Source organism: Oncorhynchus clarkii, chromosome 2 (genome assembly GCF_045791955.1).
Source record: "Oncorhynchus clarkii lewisi isolate Uvic-CL-2024 chromosome 2, UVic_Ocla_1.0, whole genome shotgun sequence".
Taxonomy (NCBI): domain Eukaryota; kingdom Metazoa; phylum Chordata; class Actinopteri; order Salmoniformes; family Salmonidae; genus Oncorhynchus; species Oncorhynchus clarkii.
The window spans coordinates 31,761,314-31,786,654 of record NC_092148.1 but is presented as its reverse complement, the minus strand read 5'-3'; the positions used below and the strand labels follow the sequence as shown (position 1 = coordinate 31,786,654).

The 25,341-nt window shown below is 40.9% G+C and overlaps 1 protein-coding gene across 1 annotated transcript in view; it reads right to left on the bottom strand.

The window, feature by feature from the left end:
- The window catches only part of LOC139366566 (type II inositol 1,4,5-trisphosphate 5-phosphatase-like), a 29,571-nt gene extending 9,728 nt beyond the window's left edge, over positions 1-19,843 (bottom strand). Inside the window, exons 1-13 of the mRNA XM_071104215.1 lie at positions 19,585-19,843; positions 18,522-18,602; positions 18,320-18,417; positions 18,180-18,209; positions 17,980-18,090; positions 12,689-12,832; positions 6,802-6,898; positions 6,013-6,207; positions 4,730-4,831; positions 3,946-4,059; positions 1,721-1,838; positions 773-960; positions 91-202 (exon numbers count right to left, since the gene is read on the bottom strand). Coding sequence (XP_070960316.1) covers positions 91-202; positions 773-960; positions 1,721-1,838; positions 3,946-4,059; positions 4,730-4,831; positions 6,013-6,207; positions 6,802-6,898; positions 12,689-12,832; positions 17,980-18,090; positions 18,180-18,209; positions 18,320-18,417; positions 18,522-18,602; positions 19,585-19,640 — 1,446 coding nt within the window. The 5' untranslated portion in view covers positions 19,641-19,843. The remainder of the gene's footprint in view (positions 1-90; positions 203-772; positions 961-1,720; positions 1,839-3,945; positions 4,060-4,729; positions 4,832-6,012; positions 6,208-6,801; positions 6,899-12,688; positions 12,833-17,979; positions 18,091-18,179; positions 18,210-18,319; positions 18,418-18,521; positions 18,603-19,584) is intronic.
- Between the last annotated feature and the right edge of the window lie 5,498 nt (positions 19,844-25,341).

Here is a 25,341-nt window from a genome sequence, read left to right as displayed (position 1 = left end):
TCTGCAATGTTCTACAACATTTGCCAACTAAACGCACCCTAGAAGTAGACATTTAAATGGCTTGAAGTTAAGCGGCTTGAGATTACCTACCTGGTCATAACTGTGCAGAGTTTCAAAATCCTTCTTGGCGATTAAGTCCTTCACATCGTCAACGTCAAGGTCACTTAGCCTGTAGTTGAGATCTCCCAGCCATAGGACCACACTGTAAGCAAGGAAAAGATGATGCATTGAGAATATGGAAAATCATAGAAATATAACTACTCTTCTATAATTCTATTTCAATACGGAAAATGGTGGCGGTGGCTTTGCATGTGGTTCTAGAACGCATCCCATTCTACAACTGCATCAAAACACTGCATTAATTTCAAATGTTCACCTAAGACATTATAAAGTTATGTGAAATTGGCAAGATGCACTGGTCTTGTGATCAAAGGTTTACATAATACATTCGCTATTTTGTTTCCTTGAGAGAATGTGACCATGCCGGAATAAATACAAAGCATGGCGTTTCACCACAACTACCAAATCCAGGGTCCTGTTCATTAGGCACAAAATAACAAACAAAAACAATAGACTGAAAAGACAGGGATCTTCTGGACTCGTCCATAAGAAAACTCCTTTTTGTATTCCTTTGCAAAATATTTTCAATGTGTGCCCTAATGAATACGACCCAAAACATATCCAAAAAAGAAACGCTCATTTAAATGTTTTGGCCCTAATGAACAACCCTGAAAAGCGGAAATACTGCTTTGTACTAAAGACTTGTTCATACTTGTGCTTCATGATGGTGAGTGGGACCAGCGCGGGGTCGTGCTGGCGGAAAAGCAGCCTACTGCAGATGTCCTTGTAGTCCTGGTTGCGCCTTTCGTACTCCTCGATGTGGGCGGCCAGGTGGGAGTTGACCACACAGATGTCAGAGTTGTGGAAGCGGAAGCGGATGGCCACAGCACCTTTGTTTCCCTGAGGTGAGAGGTTTGTAAAACATTTTATATTATGTGCCCTTGTAGAACAAACCATTTCCCTGCTGCGTCATGAAAAGTAGCACAATCAGAACGGTTTCAGAAAAAGCTTTGTTTATCTAGCAGTGGATACGATCACATGCAACTTCAAAAATACAACTAGTGCAAGTTATTAACAAACACGGAATCAGATGGTTATTGTCAACAACATTGCAGATGTCAGAGGATTGGTTAGCTAGCAAGCCCGTGAGGCAAGGTAAAATATCACAAATAGACCTAGATAAAGGCAGAAGAATAATCAACCTGTTGAACATAGCTATAGCCATCAGTCTTGTGTGTTTTTACGGTCATCACTCACTCACTCACTGTTAAGTTTGTCAAGGTCCCGACTTTAGCGTTAGCTATCCTGCTACAGAGCTTGTACCGGGATGCGCTCGCATCACCCGAACTTGACATCTGTTTGTATACAAAAAAATAGCTCTATGAACAATAGGAAATCCAATGCGTTTTCCCAAACATTACTGGGTTCCATGTCTGGTGTATTTGAGTGAGAAAAACTGGTTTTCTGAACCTTGGTAAAAAGCCGAGTTTGTAGGTAGAAGGGGTTGTAGTGCAATAGAACTCCTTATCCAACTGTCAAATGGAAGCTAAATGAAACTAGTGGACGCCAGCCAACCTCCTGCTCTAAACTGCTAAGCAATTGATTACAACCCGCTTAGCGGCCAAGGATATGTACTCCTACCATCCCTCACTCCACCTACCATTCTACCCATGATGCCGGTGCCCACGGTCTCTGCCTCCATCTCAGAGATGTGCTTGGCGTGCTCATTCCTCACGTAAAACAGCAGCATGATGCCCACCAGACGAACCAGTTTCACCTGTAGGGATACACAGGAGTCATGGGTCACAGACAGAACAAATACACTGATCAAGCATTTGCTATTAGCCTGATCCTGGATGTGTTTGTTCTGTTTACGAAACACCTAAGGTTGTTCAGGTAGTGTTAGCGGAAGGGGTAACCAAGAGGACCGCAGTGAAGTGGCATACAGGACAATGCAATATTGTTCATGCCAATACTGCAGGAGCAAAAATGCTAAATTGCTAACAGTCAGATTGTTCCACATTCAATCCTGTCAAGAATATAAACCGAAGTAGGATATAACCCAACATTACCATATTAATGTGAAACCAGCCATTTCACAGATTCAAGATTGAAAAAGAGAAGCTCATGTACAAGCTTTCACCAGGTGACTGTGACTACATGCATCCTTCCTTACTCACTGACATGCATGTGTTCGGATAAGTGAAAGGAATATTAGCACCCCACTTCTTTTACCAATCCAACCCTCTCATATCTGTGAATATTTGATTTTAAGGAAGGAAGGATGTGTTTTTGGCATATTCAAACAGGGCCTTAGTTATAAAAAAGAAACATGTATGTAACCTTCCCCACAGTCACATTAGGGTGACTCCTATTTCTCCCCTTCTCTGCTGTCTATCACAGCCTCCTGGTTTCAGCCAATCAGTGTGGCCGAATGGACAAAGCAAAGTGGTATGATGTTGTAATGACTTATTCAAAACTGTAATATCTTATGCTTCACGGAGAAGAGGCTGATCGACGACACTATCAACATACAGCTGGCTGGTTATACGCTGCAACGGCAGGATAGAACAGCGGCATCTGGTAAGACAAGGTGCGGCGGACTATGTATTTTTGTAAATAACAGCTGGTACACGATATCTAAGTCTCAAGCTATTGTCTCGCCTGAGGTAGAGTATCTCATGATAAAACTGTAAACCACACTACCTACCTAGAGTGTTTTCATCTGTTTTTTGTAGCTGTTTACATACCACCACAGTCAGAGGCTGGCACTAAGACAGCATTGAATAAGCTGTATTCCACCATAAGCAAGAAAACGCTCACCCAAAAGTGCAGCTCCTAGTAGCCGGGGACTTAAATGCAGGGAAACTTAAATCCGCTTTACCAAATTTCAAACAGCATGTTAAATGTGCAACCAGAAAATAAGAAAAAAACAACTCTGGACTATCTTTACTCTACACAGAGACGCATACAAAGTAGGAGGTCGGCCGATTATGATTTTTCAAAGCCGATTATTGGAGGACCAAAAAAAGCCGATACCGATTAATCAGCCAATTTATTCATTTATATTTGTAATAATGACAATTACAACAATACTGAATGAAAACTTATATTTTAACTTAATATAATACATCTATTTAGTTGCAAATAAATAATTAAACACGTTCAATTTGGTTTAAATAATGCAAAAACACAGTGTTGGAGAAGAAAGTGCAATATGTGGCGGTGTCAGAGGAAGGCCCTAAAAATTGTCAAAGACTCCAGCCACCCTAGTCATAGACTGTTCTCTCTGCTACCGCACGGCAAGCGGTACCGGACTATTTGCATTGCCCACCCCTTTACACTGCTGCTACTCTCTTATCATCTAGGCATCGTCACTTTAATTACTCTACCTACATGTTCATATTACCTCAACTAACCGGTTCCCCCGCACATTGACTATACTGGTACCCCCCTGTATATAGTCTTGCTATTGTTATTTTACTGCTGCTCTTTAATTACTTTTATTTCTTATCCATATATTTTTTTAACTGTGTTGTTGGTTAGGGGCTCATGTGTGTGCCTAATGTGTGTGTAATGCTACGCTATGTACAGACCTGACAACATTACCCGTTGTTAATTTCCTTTCTTTCACAGAACCACAAGATGGTGTGTGGTTTGTGTGTGGTAGTGAACTAAAGAATACAACTCTGAATATGGCCACATCTGCCTGGTTCTTGCTGGACCGCCTGTAGTGGGTCAGAGTAAAGTAGAGTCCGCATTAAGCCACTAGCAGATGAGGGCATCTACAGCAAGATGTTTTTACATTACTATTAGGACACACAACCTTGTGGCAGTAGCAAGACTGGGCATGACAAGTGGCCAGTGGTTAACTGAAGGAGAGGGAGGTAGTACTTGGCGTCTGGATGCAGCCCCTCAGACACAGCCTTCATCCACTCGGTCTCCTTGGGCGTGTCGTTGAAGAAGAAGGCCTCCTTGCTCAGGTCCAGCTCCTGGAACCTGCAACACAGGGTCATGTTCAGTAGGCACGGAACGGAAGAAAAAACGGGGAGGTACTATCCGAAGGTAACCAATTGATAATCATTTTGGTTTTCCGTTGCTAAACGTTTTGCAACAGTGTGCCCTGATTAACATGATCAAGGGGAGCATAAGTCCTCTCTTCTCAACTGACTCTGTATTTCCGTTTTTATTTAACCAGAAAAAGCCCATTAAGACCCAGAGTCTCTTTTTCAAGGGAGACCTGGCCAAGAAGGCAGCAACAATCAATACATTACAGAATTAAAACATACAACAACATAATCCAGCCGGAAAAAAAAAAGCATTTACACTCCTCCGTAACAGTCTCCCATCAATATTTTAAATTCAAATTCACTCTTCTACAATTGAAAACCTTGTGTTCAAGATCCTAATTCGCAGATTAGATAAATGTTATTTAATCTGAAACACCACAAGACTAGTCGTGCACACTGGAAAGGAGACACGATTCATAGAGGTTTGGCTGAATTGGCTCAGTTGCTGCTGTAGCAACTACGACAGTCTGCCCACTCAACACAATCTATGACTTAATTCATCCTCTTGTTGTGGGGTCTCAGACACTGACTGTACCGTCTATGTGGGCTATGGATTTAGAGGGGAATTGATTTTTAAGGCCTGGGTGGATGGGACTTACCCCACGCAGTACATGTCAGGGGGAGTGGATGTGGAGCCCAGCCAGGGACGGAGGCTTTCTTTGGGGGTTTGGCCGTTCACATTGTATGTGCCTATGAAGAAACTGAGAGAGAGAGCGAGAGAGCGAGAAGTGGTAAGTACAAAGTCAGAGAGTGGGAGCAAAGCCTAACACTGCCTAATATAGGCGTAACTGGTGAACTGTGCGGGTGTATGGCAGACATGACCTTAGCAAGTCCCTTCAGCAAGAACCTAAACACTTCACAGAGCTGTGTGTGTGTCCACCACCAGAGGGCATTGCAGTATAAATCACTTGTCGTCATGACACTGTCCATGTTCTGTACAAACCTGCGTCCTAATAATACTTCCTCCTGAAATGTGTACTTTTTCACTACCATAAACCAATCATTTACGTTCAAGTTCATGAAGGGAATTAAAGTGGGTGGAGAGATTGGGACAGAACCAAAGCTTGTTATCACCAAGACATTTGTAAAACCCCTTTTGCTTAAAACCTGCATTAGAAATGAATTACTAGGAGTTTGGATAGTAGTAATTCAAAAGCAACAATTTCCTTCAACATTACATGGAAATTGACAATTTGTCAGTTATAGCTATGACATGCTTTTTCACAACTCAACACTGACATCCTGTTTAATGCTAAATGTGTCAACCCTGTAGCTTGCGGTACTGACTGTTGTTCCTGCTATTTGTGATGAGTCATCGATGTTAGTTTGCATAGTACAAGTTGAATAGCTACAAATACAAAACCTGGGTGGTTTGAGCCCTGAATGCTGATTGGCTGACAGTCTTGATATCAGACCGTATACCACAGGTATGACAAAAAATATATACATTTACTGCTCTAATTACATTGGTAATCAGTTTTTAATAGCAATAAGGTACCTCAGGGGTTTGTGATATATGGTCAATATACCACAGCATTGCGTAGTGCCTAAGAACAGCCATTAGCCGTGGTAAATTGGACATATCCACAGCCCCTCTGGCCTTATTGCTGAAATATACCCGTTTCACACTATTGTGCCAACCCGGAGCAAATTGTGGTAGCTGGGATATTTATTTTAACATTGTCCTTTCCAGATGTGTAACCAGAAAAGCGCAGTACAAGTCAGCTTGGCTTGTGAATCAAGCAATATAGTAGCGGGCTAGTAACTGGTCCAGCAATGGTGGATGCCTAACCAGCCCAGCACAGTATAGCTCAGCAACATGAAAATGATATAAGAATACATGTTCAGTGACATTGATAGGGACAGAGGCAGGGCGGGTTACCTGAAATTCTCCAGGTAGGTGTAGATGTCCTCGTTCTTGAGCAGCTCACAACGGATGAGGTTGTCGCGCAGGCCAAACTGCGGCATGGCTAGCATTGTGGCTTTGTTGGACGCTGTGTGGCTGGACTGGCGTACCAGGTCATGCCTGCCCTCGCGCTTCAGCTCATCCCAGCCCTCACGCTTCACTTTCCCTTGGCTGCAGGGCCCACAAGATGGACGTTTTTAGTTGCAATAATTGTGCTATGTGGAGGTTTCAGCTACCTTAGTTGAATGCACTGACGGTAGGTCGCTCTAGATAAGAACGTCTTCTAAATGACCAAATGTGTGTATGTGAGGGGACAGGAGTGTCAGAAACGTAGTTACACCCCGTTACTACTGTATAACATCTCCCACTACATATCTCGTTTCAGACTAAACCAACTAAAGGTATCACAAGAGTGTGTTTGCACTTGGCACCAAGTTCTTTCTTGTGCAGAGCTACAGTTAGGCTATCATTATTTAATGTCCAGGATGATTTGTGTTGTGGGTGTTTTTCTTTCTTAAGTCATGATGTTCATTAACCTGGCTGGAAGCTAATGTCGTGAGAGACATTATATAGTGATTTTGTAATAGGGTCAAGGGCCTAATGTACCCACAACACAAACATTTCAATGTCGTCATCAATACAGGACAGGGGTTAGAGGGCGAGATGAGAAATCCAATATGGCACACTGGTCCTTTTATCCTTCTTCAAGCACCAAGCCATTTGCATACCACTGTCAGAGAGAGGAGAGTGGTGTTCAGTACTTACCTCTCTGGGCCGGACTCCACTCTGGGGCGCTCCACTCCACTGTTCACCCTCTTGTTCCCTTCTACTGGGGATCTGCTTACTGCGTTCAATGAGTTCCCTGTTGAGTGAGTGAGTCATAAAGCAAGAAAGAGAGAGCGGGAGGGAGGGAGTTGAAAGAGAGAAAGACAACAAGAGAGAGAGAAAGAGCGAGCCAAAAGGAGTTGTAAACCAAGTCATTCTAATCAGGTAAAAACATTGCCATGTGCCAACACTAATCCTATAAGGCCCCTGGAGCTAGCAATGCAAATGCTTCACCTGTGAAGAATCAATCAGCTCATGCCTGAAATAGACCCCACACAAGTCAATAGTGAAGTCGATTTGGTCCTTGCCTACTCGGAAGTACGGAAAATGGACTGAGGCTGTTTTCAAAAGCATTGCATTAGATATAGCATTTTATTATATAGTAAACAAAAATAAACATGTTAAGTGTTTGTCCCATGTTTCATGAGCTGAAATAAAAGTTCCCTGAAATTTTCCAAATGCACGAAAAGCTTATTTTCTCGCAAATGTGTACAAACTTGTTTACATTCCTGTTAGTGAGGACTTCTTCTTTGCCAGGATAATCCAACCACCTGACAGTTTGACACATCAAGAAGCTGATTAAACAGCATGATCATTACACAGGTGCACCTCATGCTGGGGACAATAAGGCCTCTAAAATGTGCAGGTGTCACAACACCATGCCACAGATGTCTCAAGTTGATGGAACGTGCAAAAGGGATGCTGACTGCAGGAAATGTCCACCAGAGCATTGAATATTCATTTCTCTACCATAAGCCACCTCCAAACATTGTTTTAGAGAATTCGGCAGTACGTTCAACTGGACTTACAACTGCAGACCACGTGTAACCATGCCAGCCCAGGACCTCCACATCTGGCTTCTTCACCTGTGGGATCTTCTGAGACCAGCCACCCGGACAGATGAGGAAACGTTAGGTTTGCACAACCAAAGAATTTCTGCACAGACTGTCAGAAACCGTCTCAGGGAAGCTCATATCCGTGCTCGTCATCCTCACCAGGGTCTTGACCGGACTACAGTTTGGCGTCGTAACCAACTTCAGCGGGCGAATGCTTACCTTTGATGGCCACTGGTACACTGAAGATGTGTGCGCTTTACGGACAAATGGTGGTTTCAATTGTACCAGACAGATGGCAGACAGCGTGTATGGTGTTGTGAGGGCGAGCAGTTTGCTGAAGTCAATGTTGTAAACAGAGTGCCCCATGGTGGCTGTGGAGTTATGGTATGGGCAGGCATAAGCTACGGAAAACAAACAACTACATTTTGTCAATGGCAATTTAAATGCACAGAGCTACCACGACGAGGCTTTGAGGCCCATTGTCGAGCCATTAATCCGCCGCCATCACCTCATGTTTCAGCATGATAATGCATGGCCCCAAGTCGCAAGGATCTGTACACAATTCCTGGAAGCTGAAAATGTCCCAGTTCTTCCATGGCCTGCATACTTAGACATGTCACCCATTGATTATGTGGAACACGCTGTACGACAGTTTGTTCCAGTTTCCGCCAATATCCACCAACTTCGCACAGCCATTCAAGAGGAGTGGGACAACATTCTACAGGCCACAATCAACAGCCTGATCAACTCTATGCGAAGGAGATGTAGCACTGCATGAAGCAAATGGTTGTCACACCAGATTCTGACTTTTTTTTTTTAAAGGAATATGTGACCAACAGATGCATACATGTATTACTAGTCATGTGAAATCCATAGACTAGCTGACTGATTTCCTTATATGAACTGTAACACAGTCAAATCTTTGAAATTGTTGCATGTATATTGTTGTTCAGGCATAACCTTTATTTATCCAGGTTAATCTCAAATGACATCAACTCTCTATTGCAAGATACCCTAGACAATACATTGCATTTTAAGTTGTTCAAATCAATGGAAGAGTCAAAGCCTGAGTCTAAGACAATATGGCCACTGTCTCCTACTGTTTGGAAGAACAAACTCTAAGAACATGGCAAGTGTAATAGAGGAAATTGCTTTAGAGGGTGTATCGTTTTGTTTTTGTTTAACCACCATATACTGTAGCAGTATCTGATTGCGAGTTCATCGTTTATTGCATTCTGTTTAAGAGAATCAACTCTACAAGCAGCTGTGCAATAAATTAGCCAACAGGTTTTCATGCAATAGACCTAGGCCTACAAGCGTTTGAGATTTGTTGTCCAGTATGAGGACAAGATAGCAAAAACCGATCTGGGACCAGGGGTGTATTCACTAGGAACGAAACTGAAGCAAACAGAATGAAAACGGGGAGACATACCTGAATGTATCCAATAGAAACTTGTTTGTTGATAAATGTTTTCCATTTGCAATTGTTTGCTACGGTTTGGACTAGAGGTCGACCGATTATGATTTTTCAACGCTGATACCGATTATTGGAGGACCATAAAAAGCCGATGTTTCTTTTGTAATAATGACAATTACAACAATACTGAATGAACACTTATTTTAACTTAATATAATACATCAATAAAAATCCATTTAGCCTCAAAAAAATAATGAAGTGTGTTCAATTTGGTTTAAATAATGCAAAAACAAAGTGTTGGAGAAGTAAAAGTGCAATATGTGCCATGTAAAAAAGCTAACGTTTAATTAAGTTCCTTGCTCAGAACATGACAACATATGAAAGTTGGTGGTTCCTTTTAACATGAGACTTCAAAATTCCAAGGTAAGAGGTTTTAGGTTGTAGTTAATATAGTATTTATAGGACTATTTTTCTAGTGATTATCTTTGAACTGATATGGTGATTGGCATCTCAACTTTCATAGTATTACTACACCGACCGGCAACACAGTTAGTCTTTAAATCACCCACGTGGGTATAACCAATGAGGAGATGGCATGAGGGTACCTGCTTTTATAAACCAATGAGGAGATGGGAGAGGCAGGACTTGCAGCGCGATCTGTGTCAGAAATTGAAAGTTCTTCTATTTTAGCCCTTGGCAAAGCAGACGCTTGTTGGCGCGCGCGAGCAGTGTGGGTGCAATAATTGAATAACATGGATTTCTAAATTTATTTTGCAAAGCTCGCGCACGTGACGTGTCCAGTCTGGTCAGCATGTACTTCTAATCACATCACACACAAGTTCTTACCATCTCGGGGTAATTCCTTGCATACTATATACTCTCAAGGCAGTCAAGGTAAATGTTAGCTTTATCTATTGTTTATGGAAAGTGGTTGCAAAACAATACCAGAGGAAGAACTCAAATTTATGTAGTGCAATGGAATCACTTATAATCAGAGGCTACAGCTACCCAAAATAAAGTCTAATAGTTCACCACAGATACAATTCCTGATAAAGACTGCATTAAGAATGGAATATATTGTTTCAAAGGCTAACCAAGAGGGAGAAGTCTAGGCTATTGAATGCTGGCTTTAGGCATACTGGTGTACAAAACATGGGCATTGGAGAACCAGAGTGCTATTTTGAGTCAACAAAATGACAGTATCAATTACAATGTAGTGGGGCTGTGGTCCATTTGTACTGTGTGTGTGTATGTGCGCACGTGCTATTGGAACACAGGAAATGGAAACAAATGTGAGATCAGATGGAAACTCCCAGAGAGCTGTGGGAGGCCAAAATGGAGGAGTAAGCCCCAACACACAAGATCCCTTGTTCCCAACTCCCTAGAGAGCTTCCCAGTCCCCAAGCCAGGCTCATGTTGAAAGTCAACATCTAGACCTAGGACTTCATTGGATCTCAGCTATTTCCAAAGGATGACTTACTGCATTTCACCTAAGTCCTAAATAATACACCACAAGACCTCAACGGAGCTTCCCAGTCCCTGACCTAATATTTAAAGTAAATATCTAGGCCTACATTGGTTTTCATTAGGCCTATTTCAGAAGTATGATTTACTGCATTTTACCCTCCTTCTGTCCACAGAGAACAGAAGATAAGCTAGCTTATAAAGTGTCTTATTAGCAGGACTTTTACATTAATCTGTGGTCATGGTAAGGCTTGTTAAACGCTACACCAACAAACAATCTACTGTAAAGGCAAAGTTAGTATTGCGATCATCACGAATTAGTATAAAAATAGAAACATTAAAGGCTGCCCTGTCTTGGTTCAATAAAGGAAAGTGTGAGTCAACCACTTAGCTGCAGCATACTACAGTGTGGGTGCACAAAAGTCAGTGCTCATCACAAAGTTCAGCATTGCATAAAATAACCATTTGTATCTAGGAGTAATAAAATGGGCAGATAAATATGTTCTTATCTGCAATCTACTAATATGGACACTTTCCAAGATACAAAAATAAAGAGAATCCAAGACAATCAAACTACAGCGTCCATCCATTTCCAATTGAAATTAGTGGCTATTAATTGCCTGTCTAGCTTTACACCTTCAGTTGACAGATACTGAGATAGCTAAAACAGTGAAAATCCAAAGCTGCTGAACGTCAGGTTTGCATGGTGCATTACCAAACCCAAATCAGGACACAAGGACTGATGAAATGTCGCAAACCTATAGAATATGGCCTATCTTAGCGATCTTACAAATATAGATGGCGAACCTTAACAAACCATAATATTGACATGCTATATATGGATAGCTAGCTAATTACCGAACTAGCGCGCTCGTTCCAAACCATAACTCTGCTCAAAACATCCATTAAAGAAAGCCACTTAACTATAAAACGTTACTCTAGCTAGCTACTTTAACTAATAAGCTGGCTAGCTACATATCATTTTGTCAACGTTTTAGCTTGAATCAAGGGAGGACAAGTAACGTTAATCGGTGCATATTTAGCTAGCAAGCAGAAAGTAGAGCTAGCACAAAAAAAGCTAGCAGAAGTTATATTCTTAGCAAAGATAGCTCATGTGAACAAGCACTGCTGCACAGAAAAAAAGTTACTTGCGTTTCAGACTGCGCTAGCAAATAGACAATCTAAATACAACAGAAAATCATAAACATTTCCCCCTACCAGTTTCTTTATTCACTCCAGACATTTCCAAGGAGTGCTTCCACGCATGATGTGCAGTGCAATGTCCAAGGACCTGTTCTGTTCGTGCAAGGAATGTTGATACATTTTTTTTCACGCGCACTTGCGCAAGTGACGACGGTGTCACAGACCAAAAAAACACTGGGCGGTCTCTGGCAAGTGGCAAATTTAAAAAAAAAGATTCAGTACAAATGTTTACACAACTATGAAGCGTTTATGTCGGCCAAATGTAGTCTTACAATTATTTCCATGTCAACCAATTTTTTAACTAATGTGAAATGATATGCATTGTACACACATAAAGAAATTGCATGAAATAATGAAACGTATATTTCAGTGGCAGGAGAAAATCTAAGAAGATACAACAACAACAACAACAACAACAAATCAACATTGCAAATAGCATCTAGATGTACAGGTTGGGGCGCTTATCAATCGGAGTGCCAGAGCAAATAGCTTCCTTTGACAGTGGCTGACACTGACAGGCACACATGTGCGATAGTTTGCTCACAGTGTGAAGATAGATCCATTGTGAAATAGTAATTCTAGAGTTAAAGCCAATACTTTCCCCAAAGTTTAACAAGACCAACTAACATCAACAAGAGACATGTCATAAAACCATAAGGAATGACATAGCTTTGTGACGTCACTTTGGAGGGCACCTCCTAGGCTTTGGATCAGATACAGTTATCATGATCCAAGAATCATGGTTAATTATCAATCATGTGCTTTCTTAGTGTAGGCCTGTAATTTAACTCAGCTGTCAGCTACACATACTTGCTAGATATTACCACACAATGGGCTCTGTGTGATAAGGGTAGACGTTCAGGGAGGGTACTGACTGAGAGGGACACGAAGAGGGCTATTGGCTTACCTGTTTTCTTATGCTGGCTGATCTTGGTGTGTGTCGTTCCCAAAGGTTTAAGGGTCTGTTTGACGCCACCTTGGCCATTGGAGGCTTTGCGGTACTTGTGGAGCCACTCAAACTTCGGTGCTTCCTTAGGAGACTTGCAAACATCTGAAGGAGGAAAAAGGGAAGCATGAAAAAGGCACTTACACAAATCCCAAAATATGCCATTTCAATTGTAGGCTACAAACACACAATTGTAGGCTATAAACACAATTGTAGCCTATTTGTTATTCAAATGGTTTATATTTGTTGCCCCAATCCTCCACGGAAGTGGAAAAGCTGGAGGAGCATCAATGACAAGGAAACAATTCCAAGAGATCCTCAGCAGTGATTCACAGAACACACAATGGGGATAATCATCAGTAATACAGTGAACTGAAAATGACTCACAGCATTTGCTTCATTCAAATAAGTACTAAAAGTAGAAAGGGATTCAGAGGCAGGTTACTTCACATTCTCACAAGCTAGTTGCCTCGTATGTTGAATCAAAATCTTTTGTTACTGTGTGGCTGAAAAGGGTATTCAGTTATGTCCCCTCTTTCACATGGTTCACACACACACACAAACACACACTTCCTATTACACATACATTTGCGCTGCCTTGAGAATATTACCGCACCAAAATCACTCATTCTGCTATTTTACTTTCAATAAGACCACACACCCGTACAAAGATGTCCCTTTTCTGCTTACCTTGTGAGTTTCTCACATTCTTCCTGTTCACAACAAAACCTGCCAAGTTACCAAACCTTTCCATCACGGTTTCCTCTCACAGAATAAAAATTAGTGTGGCCCTTTAAAAAAATAACTTTAGTCATCCATCTTAAATTTAAGAGCTCCATTGTGTAAAGTAGTGAGCTAATGCCAAAAATGACACATACATAGCAAAGGAGACTCTGTGTCTCAACAAATCCAGTGGCTCATCCGATTGAGATAAACAGGAAAAAAACATGTAAAAGACGAATTCAAATACACTGCTCAAAAACACTTAAACAACACAATGTAACTCCAAGTCAATCACACTTCTGTGAAATCAAACTGTCCACTTAGGAAGCAACACTGATTGACAATAAATTTCACATGCTGTTGTGCAAATGGAATAGACAACAGGTGGAAATTATAGGCAATTAGCAAGACACCCCCAATAAAGGAGTGGTTCTGCAGGTGGTTGACCACAGACCACTTCTCAGTTCCTATGCTTCCTGGCTGGCGGTGCTTTCACTTATAGTGGTAGCATGAGACGGAGTCTAAAACCCACACAAGTGGCTCAGGTAGTGCAGCTCATCCAGGATGACACATCAATGCGAGCTGTGGCAAGAAGGTTTGCTGTGTCTGTCAGCGTAGTGTCCAGAGCATGGAGGCGCTACCAGGAGACAGGCCAGTACATCAGGAGACGTGGAGGAGGCCGTAGGAGGGCAACAACCCAGCAGCAGGACCGCTACCTCCGCCTTTGTGCAAGGAGGAGCAGGAGGAGCACTGCCAGAGCCCTGCAAAATGACCTCCAGCAGGCCACAAATGTGCATGTGTCTGCTCAAACGGTCAGAAACAGACTCCATGAGGGTGGTATGAGGGCCCGACGTCCACAGGTGGGGGTTGTGCTTACAGCCCAACACCGTGCAGGACGTTTGGCATTTGCCAGAGAACACCAAGATTGGCAAATTCGCCACTGGCGCCCTATGCTCTTCCCAGATGAAAGCAGGTTCACACTGAGCACGTGACAGACGTGACAGAGTCTGGAGACGCCGTGGAGAACATTCTGCTGCCTGCAACATCCTCCAGCATGACCGGTTTGGCGGTGGGTCAGTCATGGTGTGGGGTGGCATTTCTTTGGGGGGCCGCACAGCCCTCCATGTGCTCGCCAGAGGTAGCCTGACTGCCATTAGGTACCGAGATGAGATCCTCAGACCCCTTGTGAGACCATATGCTGGTGCGGTTGGCCCTGGGTTCCTCCTAATGCAAGACAATGCTAGACCTCATGTGACTGGAGTGTGTCAGCAGTTCCTGCAAGAGGAAGGCATTGAGGCTATGGACTGGCCTACCCATTCCCCAGACCTGAATCCAATTGCGCACATCTGGGACATTATGTCTCGCTCCATCCACCAACAGACTGTCCAGGAGTTGGCGGATGCTTTAGTCCAGGTCTGGGAGCAGATCCCTCAGGAGACCATCCGCCACCCCATCAGGAGCATGCCCAGGCATTGTAGGGAAGTCATACAGGCACGTGGAGGCCACACACACTACTGAGCCTAATTTTGATTTGTTTTAAGGACATTACATCAAAGTTGGATCAGCCTGTAGTGTGGTTTTCCACTTTAATTTTGAGTGGGACTCCAAATCCAGACCTCCATGGGTTGATACATTTGATTTTCATTGATATTTTTTGTGTGATTTTGTTGTCAGCACATTCAACTTTGTAAAGAAAAAAGTATTTAGTAAGAATATTTAATTCATTCAGATCTAGGATGTGTTATTTTAGCGTTCCCTTTATTTTTTTGAGCAGTGTATATAATTCAGATGGAAGGAAATATTATATTTATCCTACACTTGCTTAGTTAAGCAACATACATAAACTACTCAGGAAGAGCACACAGCACTAAAACTCTGCACCTCCCCAGTCTCTTTTCCTTCTTTCACGCTCTCTCTTTCTCTGATGCCATCGCTCTCTCTCTCTCTCTCTCTCTCTCTCTCTCTCTCTCTCTCTCTCTCTCTCTCTCTCTCTCTCTCTCTCTCTCTCTCTCCCTCCCTCTCAACTATGCATCATATTTGGCTGTTGTCTTATAAGTGACAACTGGTTCCCCTCTTTTTAGAGTTTTGTGTAACTTGTGGTGAGTAGCTACTGTGTCTTTGCTCATCTATTACATCACTTGTACTTTTGCCAACTTGAATTAAGCCTATTGTTGTCAACTGAACATTTTCTGAACCATCTGCCATTTTTCTGAGTAGCAACAAGTACATACAGAACACAATAGACTTACGGCTAAAAAATATGTGATTGTCAGGGTTGGGTAGGTTACTTTCTAAATTTAATCCGTTACAGTTACTAGTTACCCGTCCAAAATTGTCATCAGTAACGCAACTTTTGGATTACCCAAACTCAGTAATGTAATCTGATTACATTCCGTTACTTTTAGATTAGTTTCTCCTTAAGAGGCATTAGAAGAAGACAAAAATGTATGTTACTTATTGAACGACATCAATCACAGGATAAATCAATGTTAAAGTTTACATAGCTGGCCATATGTTATTGACTGTATGTTTGTTTATTCCATGTGTAACTCTGTGTTGTTGTGTCGCACTGCTTTGCTTTATCTTGGCCAGGTTGCAGTTGTAAATGAGAACTTGTTCTCAACTGGCCTACCTGGTTAAATAAAGGTGAAATAAAAAATAAAAAAATATATGGATGTTTCATTTTCCTTTATGGGTTGGTTATGTAGGCTTCTTCTAATCCATCGCTTTCTACTACATATAATATGATTATATATTTACATTAAAAACCATAGTCTATCAGAATATCAATCATTCCAATAAATGTTATTCCCCTCAATCTTCAAGAATAGGACTTGGAAATATGTAAGTATAGATTAGTAAAATGATTTTACCTGAGCATAACCCCAAAACTAAGGACTTATTAGCCAGCCCTACTCTGTTTATGATTTTGTTGTCATGGAGGACTGATTGGTTCATTGATTCGAGTTGAAAAATAAATGCTGTGCTCATGGAATGGCATGCTTTGAGCACTACTGAAAAGTGCTATTTACATGTACATGTGAAAAATGAATGCCATATGCTGCATTTGCTATAGGCCTATTGTTTACCTTTTTGTTGGTGACACTTTGATATCTTGAGAATATGCAGCGGTTTCAGGGCAAATCCACAGATGTTTTGGTAAAAAAAGCTGAGGGTTGGGCCTGGAGAAATGTAACCACTCTCAGATTAATAGACAAGAGTTATGGATGCAAGGACTGACCAATCATGAAATCCAAATGATTGTTTTAACCATGTTATTAGGCTATACAGTGTTTGTTTACATTTGCAATGTTTACAAACATTGGAGAATAACAGGCATACATATATTTTGGGTTCTCAAGGAGTATGATAGTTGAACTAAGCTCTCGAGGCATTTATAAGTTATATTCTTCAAGAATCAATGGATATATATATATGCATATATATATCATTTATAGGTCCAAGAATGGATGTAGCCACTACAGATTGCCCCTTTAAGTCTGTAGCCTACAAAAGCCTATTCCTGCTCTTTTCCCACACTCCAACAAACACATTTGGTGTGTCATCATAGTGGTCTCTGACTTGTGGTCAGACTTGCTCTGATGGAACAACCTTTTTTTGTCATTGCTGATTTGAATGTCGATGAGAAAACAGAGAAGTGTCAAAGATGTTCTTTTGAAAACATCCTTTCTGAATTTAAAAGTCATCCTTGAGGTAATCATCTAGTTTTTCAAACATGTAATCCGTTAATCCCCAACCCTGGAGATTGTACAGTTATTCTATGTGTGAAAAAGCCCTTCTGTCTTTCAGTAGTTTATTAGTCATCTTAGGCAAACTAACAAGACAACCCCCGGTGATTATTCGCATGTGTTCATACATCACCCCTGTTTACAAGGCATGTGTATCTTACTCCTCTTAGTAGTTCATGACATGAAATTAACTTACTGGGGGAAAAAGTGTTTTATGTGAACCACCATCTACCAAATTACTAAAATTGAGAATAAAACCCCTAATCCATTATCTTAGAGCAGTTCACTTGCAACTGAACTGAAATTATAATATATTAAATGGCATATATTAAATGATAAGTCATACAGAAATGAGCACACATCTCAAATCACTGGCCCGATTTGATTATTGCAACATAAACAAGTAAACCAGGGTCGTGGTCATCAGGCCCCCATCAGAGGAAAACACTTAAACCGGGAGGAACTACCTGGGCTTGTCCAATAATCAGATTTTTGTTTTTTCAATTCAAATTATTTTGTAATGGTGTGCATGACCCTATACTTGGTTATGTCCCAATTCTTTATCCTTCCTTCTAAAGTGTGCACTTGTTCACTTCCCCTCACTGATTTGAAAGGAAATTAATGGTTTACGAAATATGGTGGAAACCCTCTCTTGCCCATGCCTCCACCGATCCAATGCTTATAGATTTGAGGTAAGTAGCGACCAGGTGTACACTTCGGGAGAAAGTATTTGGATGCAACACTTGTGATCATTTTATGGAAAAGTAGGCCATGTCTTACCGCTCCAGGCTTTGTTGACCTCACTGAGGAAAAGGCGAGAGTGGGAGCCAAAGGGGAGCCTCACCTCCAGATCCCCATCCTGGAAGTTCAGCCTCACTCTAGTGTCTGCACCTATAGAAATATAACGTGATAGACATTTAATAACTTGGCCCTATGAACATACCAGGGGGAAATTGACCCAGAGAAAAAAGAAAACTCACCCACAAAAGAAAGCTCATCTGCCGAGGACACTGAGGAAAGAATAACATGCTATTACAATGCATTATAAGGCCCACGCCTCCACCTCCATTGTGCATATTATAATAATCAAGTTAAAACCAATTAATTAACTATTGCATACCTTCCACAACTGCAAAGTCATTAGAGATGGGAAAAATGTCATACAATGTGACATCTTCACCAGTTATCGCCATTCTTCTATGGGTAAAAACAAACAGCCTATAGGAAACAAAGGTAGAACATTACTATGGGCAGGTGTAACACATTTTTTCAGAACATTTATATTTCATAAGTCTGGTGAAATAGCACCAATTTCAACTCACGCATGTTCCTTGGTACGCTCCACCAAACCCAATAGTCTGCTTTCAATGACATTGTCCACCAAGACAAGACATTGAACAGCATGTTTACAACAATCTAGTTAAGGGAATTGCAAAGATGTTTTCACAATGTTACATTTGAAAATAGGCCTACACAATTGTTGATATAAAAATTAAATACTTTTTTTATACATTGGGAAAAACATTAAGCATCAAGTATCTTCAAAGAGCAGAGGCCTAGTCATTGCCATAAAAAAAAAATCAAATGTCTGGGAAATATGCAGTCCTACAGTAGGCTATTGTTATGGGCTTGTATTCACGGTAAGGTCTACTACACCTGTTGTATTGGGCGCATATGACAAATACGATTTGATTTGAGTAGCTTGTATAAGATTGCCACCCAGTGGAGGACCTATCATATTGCAAAAAATTGGACAGTAGCCTCTACATGTCACACCAGTGCTTCATCCAAAAGGATCAAACTTTTATGTTTCCATCTACGCAGCCCGGGCACCCGTGTCTCATTGGCCATGGCTTCAGCGGACCTGCTCTCACTTGGGTCCGAAGCCAGGCCACTGGTACTTTTCAGTTGTCATGTACATAACACTGGCTAACTGTGAACTTTCACACCTTCTTATGCAGAGGTTGTTGATTCTGCTCTTCACACATCTTCACTGTTAGCCCTAGTTATTTAAACACAATGTCCATAGTATAAAATAAGGGCGTATACTAGTGTAGCCCTGGTGTCACGGTCGAAAAGCAGCACCAATCCTCATTGAGCAACTTGCATTCTGGTTCTTTACACTCAAAGCCTATTAAATCCAAATAATTGTATTATTGAATGAAATATATAAAATATCACTACATTCAGATACACACACGTATAGCCTATTAGGCCTTGACAAACAAACTCCACGGCCTCGCCTTGGGTGAACTGCCCGTAGGCTACTTCGGAATGAAACATTGAGTTCTTCTTCCAAAGGAAATCAAACATCAGCCTTTAGATAACGCACTCGAAACATCCGAGTGATACAAAAAACATTTAGTGCATGCTATAAAGGATACTATGACGCAATTTTCGCCTTCTGCCAAAATCTCTTGAATTACGAAGGATTGATCCATTACTTAAAACCGTTACTTTCGTGCGAACTCTCTCACGCCCTCAAAATACAGATTGAAGCGAGAATAGACACAGGCCAATCGTTTCTCTCTTACGAAGTTGGGCTAGACCACCTACTTATCGAGAACACAAAACAACAAAACCGACTTCATTTTTGCTTTCACAGTGCGTAAAACTGTATTGCCGTGTTCCCGACATGATTCCGTATTCTTCTAGATGTCCTTATTCCCTTTCCCTTAGATACTTGTGGACCAGCCACGCAGAGATTTCAGCGACTAAGAGTGACGTCATGTTTTGGCTGTAGTTCGAGGAAATATTAATTGGATTACTCACTGTTTCAATCAATCAAATATATTTATAAAGCCCTTTTTTTACATCAGCCGATGTTTCAAAATGCTATACAGAAACCCAGCCTAAAACCCCAAAGAGCAAGCAATACAGATGTAGAAGCACAGTGGCTTGGAAAAACTCCCTAGAAAGGCAGGAATCTAGGAAAAAAACTAGAGAGGAACCAGGCTATGAGGGGTGGCCAGTCCTCTTCTGGCTGTGCCAGTGGAGATTATAACAGGACATGGCCAAGATGTTCAAACATTCATAGATGACCAGCAGGGTCAAATAATAATAATCACAGTGGTTGTAGAGGGTGCAACAGGTCAGCACCTCAGGAGTAAATACCAATTGGCTTTTCATAGCTGAGCGTTCAGAGTTAGAGACTTCAGGTGCGGTAGAGAGAGAAAGTCCTGAGGCATGGTCCCAGGGCTCAAGTCCTCCGGGAGGAGAGGGAGTGAGAGAGAATTAGAGGGAGCATAGTTAAATTCACACAGTACACTGGATAATACAGGATAAATACTCCAAATATAACAGACTGACCCTAGCCCCCGACATATAAGAAAGGATCAAACTTTACATTATTATATAATTATATAATTTGGACAGTATTGTGTAGCCATGTCTAGCCACCAATACCTTTTGTAGTTTAATAGGAAAAAACATAGGCCCTGGACCTTTTTATTAAGATAATACTGCATTGGATTGAAGTGTTGTAGTTATTGTATTGGATGACATTTCTCAGGAAGAAATCTAAGGAACAAATGTCACAATATTTTATTATGATTGTCTTGTTGTACTGTGGCACAGCTCTATTTTGGTGCCTATTTTGTGTTCTATTAATGTGCCTCATGGCCCCATGAGAGCCAATTGGAGATTCATTCCTGGCTCTTTTGCTGGCAGGGCAGTCCTCTGCGTCACACCCCAGGCAGTGGCACCTCTTCCTATTGTTGGACTGAGACTCAACCCTCAGTCTCTTGTAAGAATACAGAGATCTCAACTGGAGAGGCAAAGCCCGTCTGAAGTCCTGGGCTGAGGATCAAGAGGGACAAAGTGATAGATGATGAAAACAAAGAAAACGAAGCAGTATACAAATGTAAGGATCTGCAAACAAAGTACTATATGTGAATGGACAGCATGTGGCCTATTGTGTGCATATATGATTTTATTTTCTACTGCAGAGTCTTATAAGCATATGTGGACTGGGCATCCTGAAGATGCAAGACACAATAATAATAAACCTAATCATTCTACACTACATCTTAAGACCCCTTACGTGTATCTGAGATCCACATATTCCGTAGTTCCTCCTTAGTAATAGTAGAAGCATGCCTTTGAGGTGGCTTTCTCAGACTGCTTGCTGTGGGTGAAGCCAGATTATCGGAAAATATCCTGGGCATCTAGGACGAATCTGGTGGTTGTTGTAATGTACATAACCTCTTCATCGTCAACATGAGTTGCAGAGCGGCAGGGAATGTCTCGAAGGAAGAACCTGGTGATTGTTCACATGTACAACACATCATCCTCAGGAGTAAAAAAATCAACGGAGACTGTCTGGGGAGTTCAAACCCTCTGGTTAAGCGATAAGAGACTCCCAGGGGCTTCAGGGTTCCTTGCTCCGCTGGAGTCAGGAGTCCTGACACAGGGTGGCTTTGTGGATCAACACAGACAATGTGGCAGATGGTAATAGAGTGGAACAATACTCAAACAAACCAATCCAATGCAAAATCAAGCAAATTAGGCAAACTAGCACACTAGACAGAGGTAGAACTCGTAACTGACAGGTAGCCAGGGTTGTCATAGTAATCATAACCAGATTAAAACGATTGGCTCCAGGCATTTGAATGAGGCAAGCCCCAATCTGTAGATCAAGAGGAAAAAAATGTTGCTCGTAAAGAGTGGATCGGGTAACTTACCAGAAAAATGAATTGACCAATAATCAAAGTTTAGCAGACTAAGCAGCATGGTAGAGTAAGATCTTACCCGAGTACTGGTTTGAGCTACTTTGGAGCTCCTTTGGCCCCTCCTGGGTCTCCAGATGCAGGGTGGGTCTGTGGATCAACAGGGACAAAGTGTCTGATGGTAAAGAGAGTGGAACAACACCCGAAATGAAGCAATTCAATGTCAAATTCAGCAAATTAGATCAACTACCATACTAGACAGAGATGGAACTCATACCTATTAGGTAGTCAAGGTCTTCTGACTGAGAGGACTGGTCTCTATTGGATAAGCTGTCCTGAGACATGTCCAGGAAGGAGGTTGGTCCATAACTCTCCCAAGCAGATGACCACATAATTGACATCCTCATCAACAATTGATTATGCAACAAACTGAACCAAATCTTCAGGGGTACTCTAATGACTTAAGCCTAAATATTTAAAGGATGATTGACCTGTAAAATGCCATTTTATTTACAAACATAATGTCATGAATCAAAATAAAATGGAGGAACCTACCAGAAAAAAATAATTTACCAATATTAAAAGATTAGCAAAGATCTCTATCTATGGTAGAGTTATTTGTTTATTTTCCAAGATTTTCCTTAGCTCTTACCCGAGAAGTGGTTCACAAAGTTGGTTGAATGGATCACATCATTGTCATCCTCATCAACACCAGGGTTGGAGGGAATGGAGTCATCTATGAACTTATTAACAAGATCTCCAGGGGTCCTATTGAGATGCAAGGCTGGTGTTGAAAAGGATGGGTGATCATTTGCATTCATAGTTGCATCCATAGTCACACAACTGCATGAGCAAGATGTCTGTTCCGAATTCATTGCGTTAAATTGTGTCTTTTGGTGATAATGTTTGATTATGACATCATTGATGCTGGTAAGATGATGCAACCTTTACAATTGTAATGACATTTCAACAATATTGCTTTAAACATAGACAATATACCATTAGTGTTTGTATATCTATGGTTTTAGCCACAGCTACAGACAATGTATTATTTGTATGTGGTTTTAACAGCCATCTCCATGGTAATCAAATTCTAATGCATGGTGCATAGAGGCACGGAATACATAATAATGTTTTGTCATAATTTAAATGTTTTAATCAGAACGTTTAATCTATGTATGAATTCCGAATGGCCAATACTTTATAAGGTACAAATTCTAAATAAGAACAAGTCTATAAGGACCTGGCCTGTCCTCTTGTAGATAATCTTTTGTGTTTTTGTTGATGCAGTGTTTGTTAAGTCTAGTTGATTCAAATAGCTAAATAAATCTCATAACAGGTGAGCTCTGCAGACAATTTCAAAGAAAATATTCACATTTTGCTTTGGTCAAACATTTATTTATTTTATATTTAGGTGACTTTAAAATCAGTTGTTACGGTTTGTACAATATACACAATGTAGAAAGTATCCAACATTTATTTTAGTAACTTTTCTCCAAATATTAGATATGACATATCAGGTGTTGTATGTCAACTTTCCATGAAACGACTGTAAAATATACACTTTGGCATTTTTTATAACCCAATTTCATAACCAATTTTTATAAATCAATTTCCATATTGTTATGATGGTGAATTATAAATAAGAATGCAGTGAAATAATAAAAGGAGTAAAACACACATTACAGTTGTACAGTGTATGACTACATTCACAGATATGAATTACACCTCAATGCGTCAGCACAAATATTTCAAACACCTTCTATAGCCCAATATATATGTTGTTGTTTTTTTACAAGTGCAAAAATCTGTCCTTCACAATATGCTATCTAAGACTAGGTTATAACCGAGTTATTATGCAATATCTGTAAAGAACAGATATTTGCTTTTGTATTGGAGAAAGCCTTTAGCCTGAGTGCCAGTCGGTTTGTGCTATCATGCCAACTCCTTGTCCTGGGCATGTTTGGTTTGTCAATGAGCAATTGAGTGAGAAAGAGCACAACCAGATCTGAGACTAGGCTAGAAGGTCTTTGCAAGTGCAAAATCAAAGAAAACATGCAAGTCATCATGCAAACCACTGGCGAAAGAAAAGAACAGTGTGCCTAAAAAAAGAGGACATTTATGAAAATGTCACAATTGTAAACTTAAACTTACACAAATCTCAATAAATATCAAAAAGCAGATAATGAATTACCCTACCATACATTAGGTCAGTCATCTATGATCATGAATAGCTATCCTCTTCTGTGGATTATGTTTTACACATTACTGATTTATAAATGAGTTGATGGTATGGTCGAGTAGCTTTCTGTAGCCATATTAATCATCATATTCTTCAATAATACCCTTTAAACCCATTTGGTTTGGACTCACATAGGGGAATCATTATCACTTAAATTGCCTACATTTCTCAAAAGCACATATGAGCCCTCATATACAGTTTCTCAATACATCTCATATACAAGCAAACAAACAAACAAACAAAAACAGAGTAGGCTAGACCTACAACCAGTATACTATTCATGTGGAATAGAAACCAGGTTTTGCTGTGCTAACTACTACCGCTGTATGTTATTCAAGTAGGTCGACACATCAGGGTTGTGTTCATTAAGTCACACAACAGGCAACGTTTTAAACCATTTTGCAACGGACAAGTCAAAGAATTTCCTCCCTCTTTCAATATTTTTTTTTCCCGCTTGGTACCTACTGAACACGACCCAGTTTAAACCAGAGAACCAATGCTGAGCAGACAAATCAGCAGAGCAGCAGTGACCAATGCTAAAGGGAAGTGCGGACCCCTAGCGGCAGAAGAAGGAACGTTCAGAGTACCATCCAGCTTGAGGCAGGAGGTCATGGAGGTGTTGCAGCACTCTTGGTGGCATGTATCTGTTGTGGTCGTACACCAGGTGTTTCTTGTGCAGTTGGCATTGCAGCCTCCCATCCAGGTCGTTGTTGAACCAGTTGTCATCTTTTTCAGCTGAAAAGAGAAACGTGATTGAGAATGCATGGAGTTTGATGAGTTTAAGAATGTACGAGATTGGCGAAAGGAAATTCTCTCTTGTCTGAGTGATGTTATTGAGATCATAACAGGTGGCCAAATGTATTTTCCTTCTTTCGCTATGAAATACTTAAAGTGTACATTTGTATCCTACAGCATTTACAGTTCAATGAAGGATGTCTAGTTTGTCTACTATGGGTATAGAATGATTAATATGGTAGGGTGGGGGTGCACTTTTAAGCCTACCTCACAGTAGGGCTGGTTGAGGGGACAAGGCATTGGGTCTTTGGTTATCCAAGTCTTGTAACAGTTCTGCTCTGTGCACTGAAACATCTGACACTTCTTAAGTTTCTGCAAATAGATGGATAATGTTAATAAAGACTTTTAAATTCACTGACATTGAGTCATTTGCATACACACACACTAGGGATATATATGTCGTTCCACTTCATGATTGTGTCCCACTTGTTGTTGATT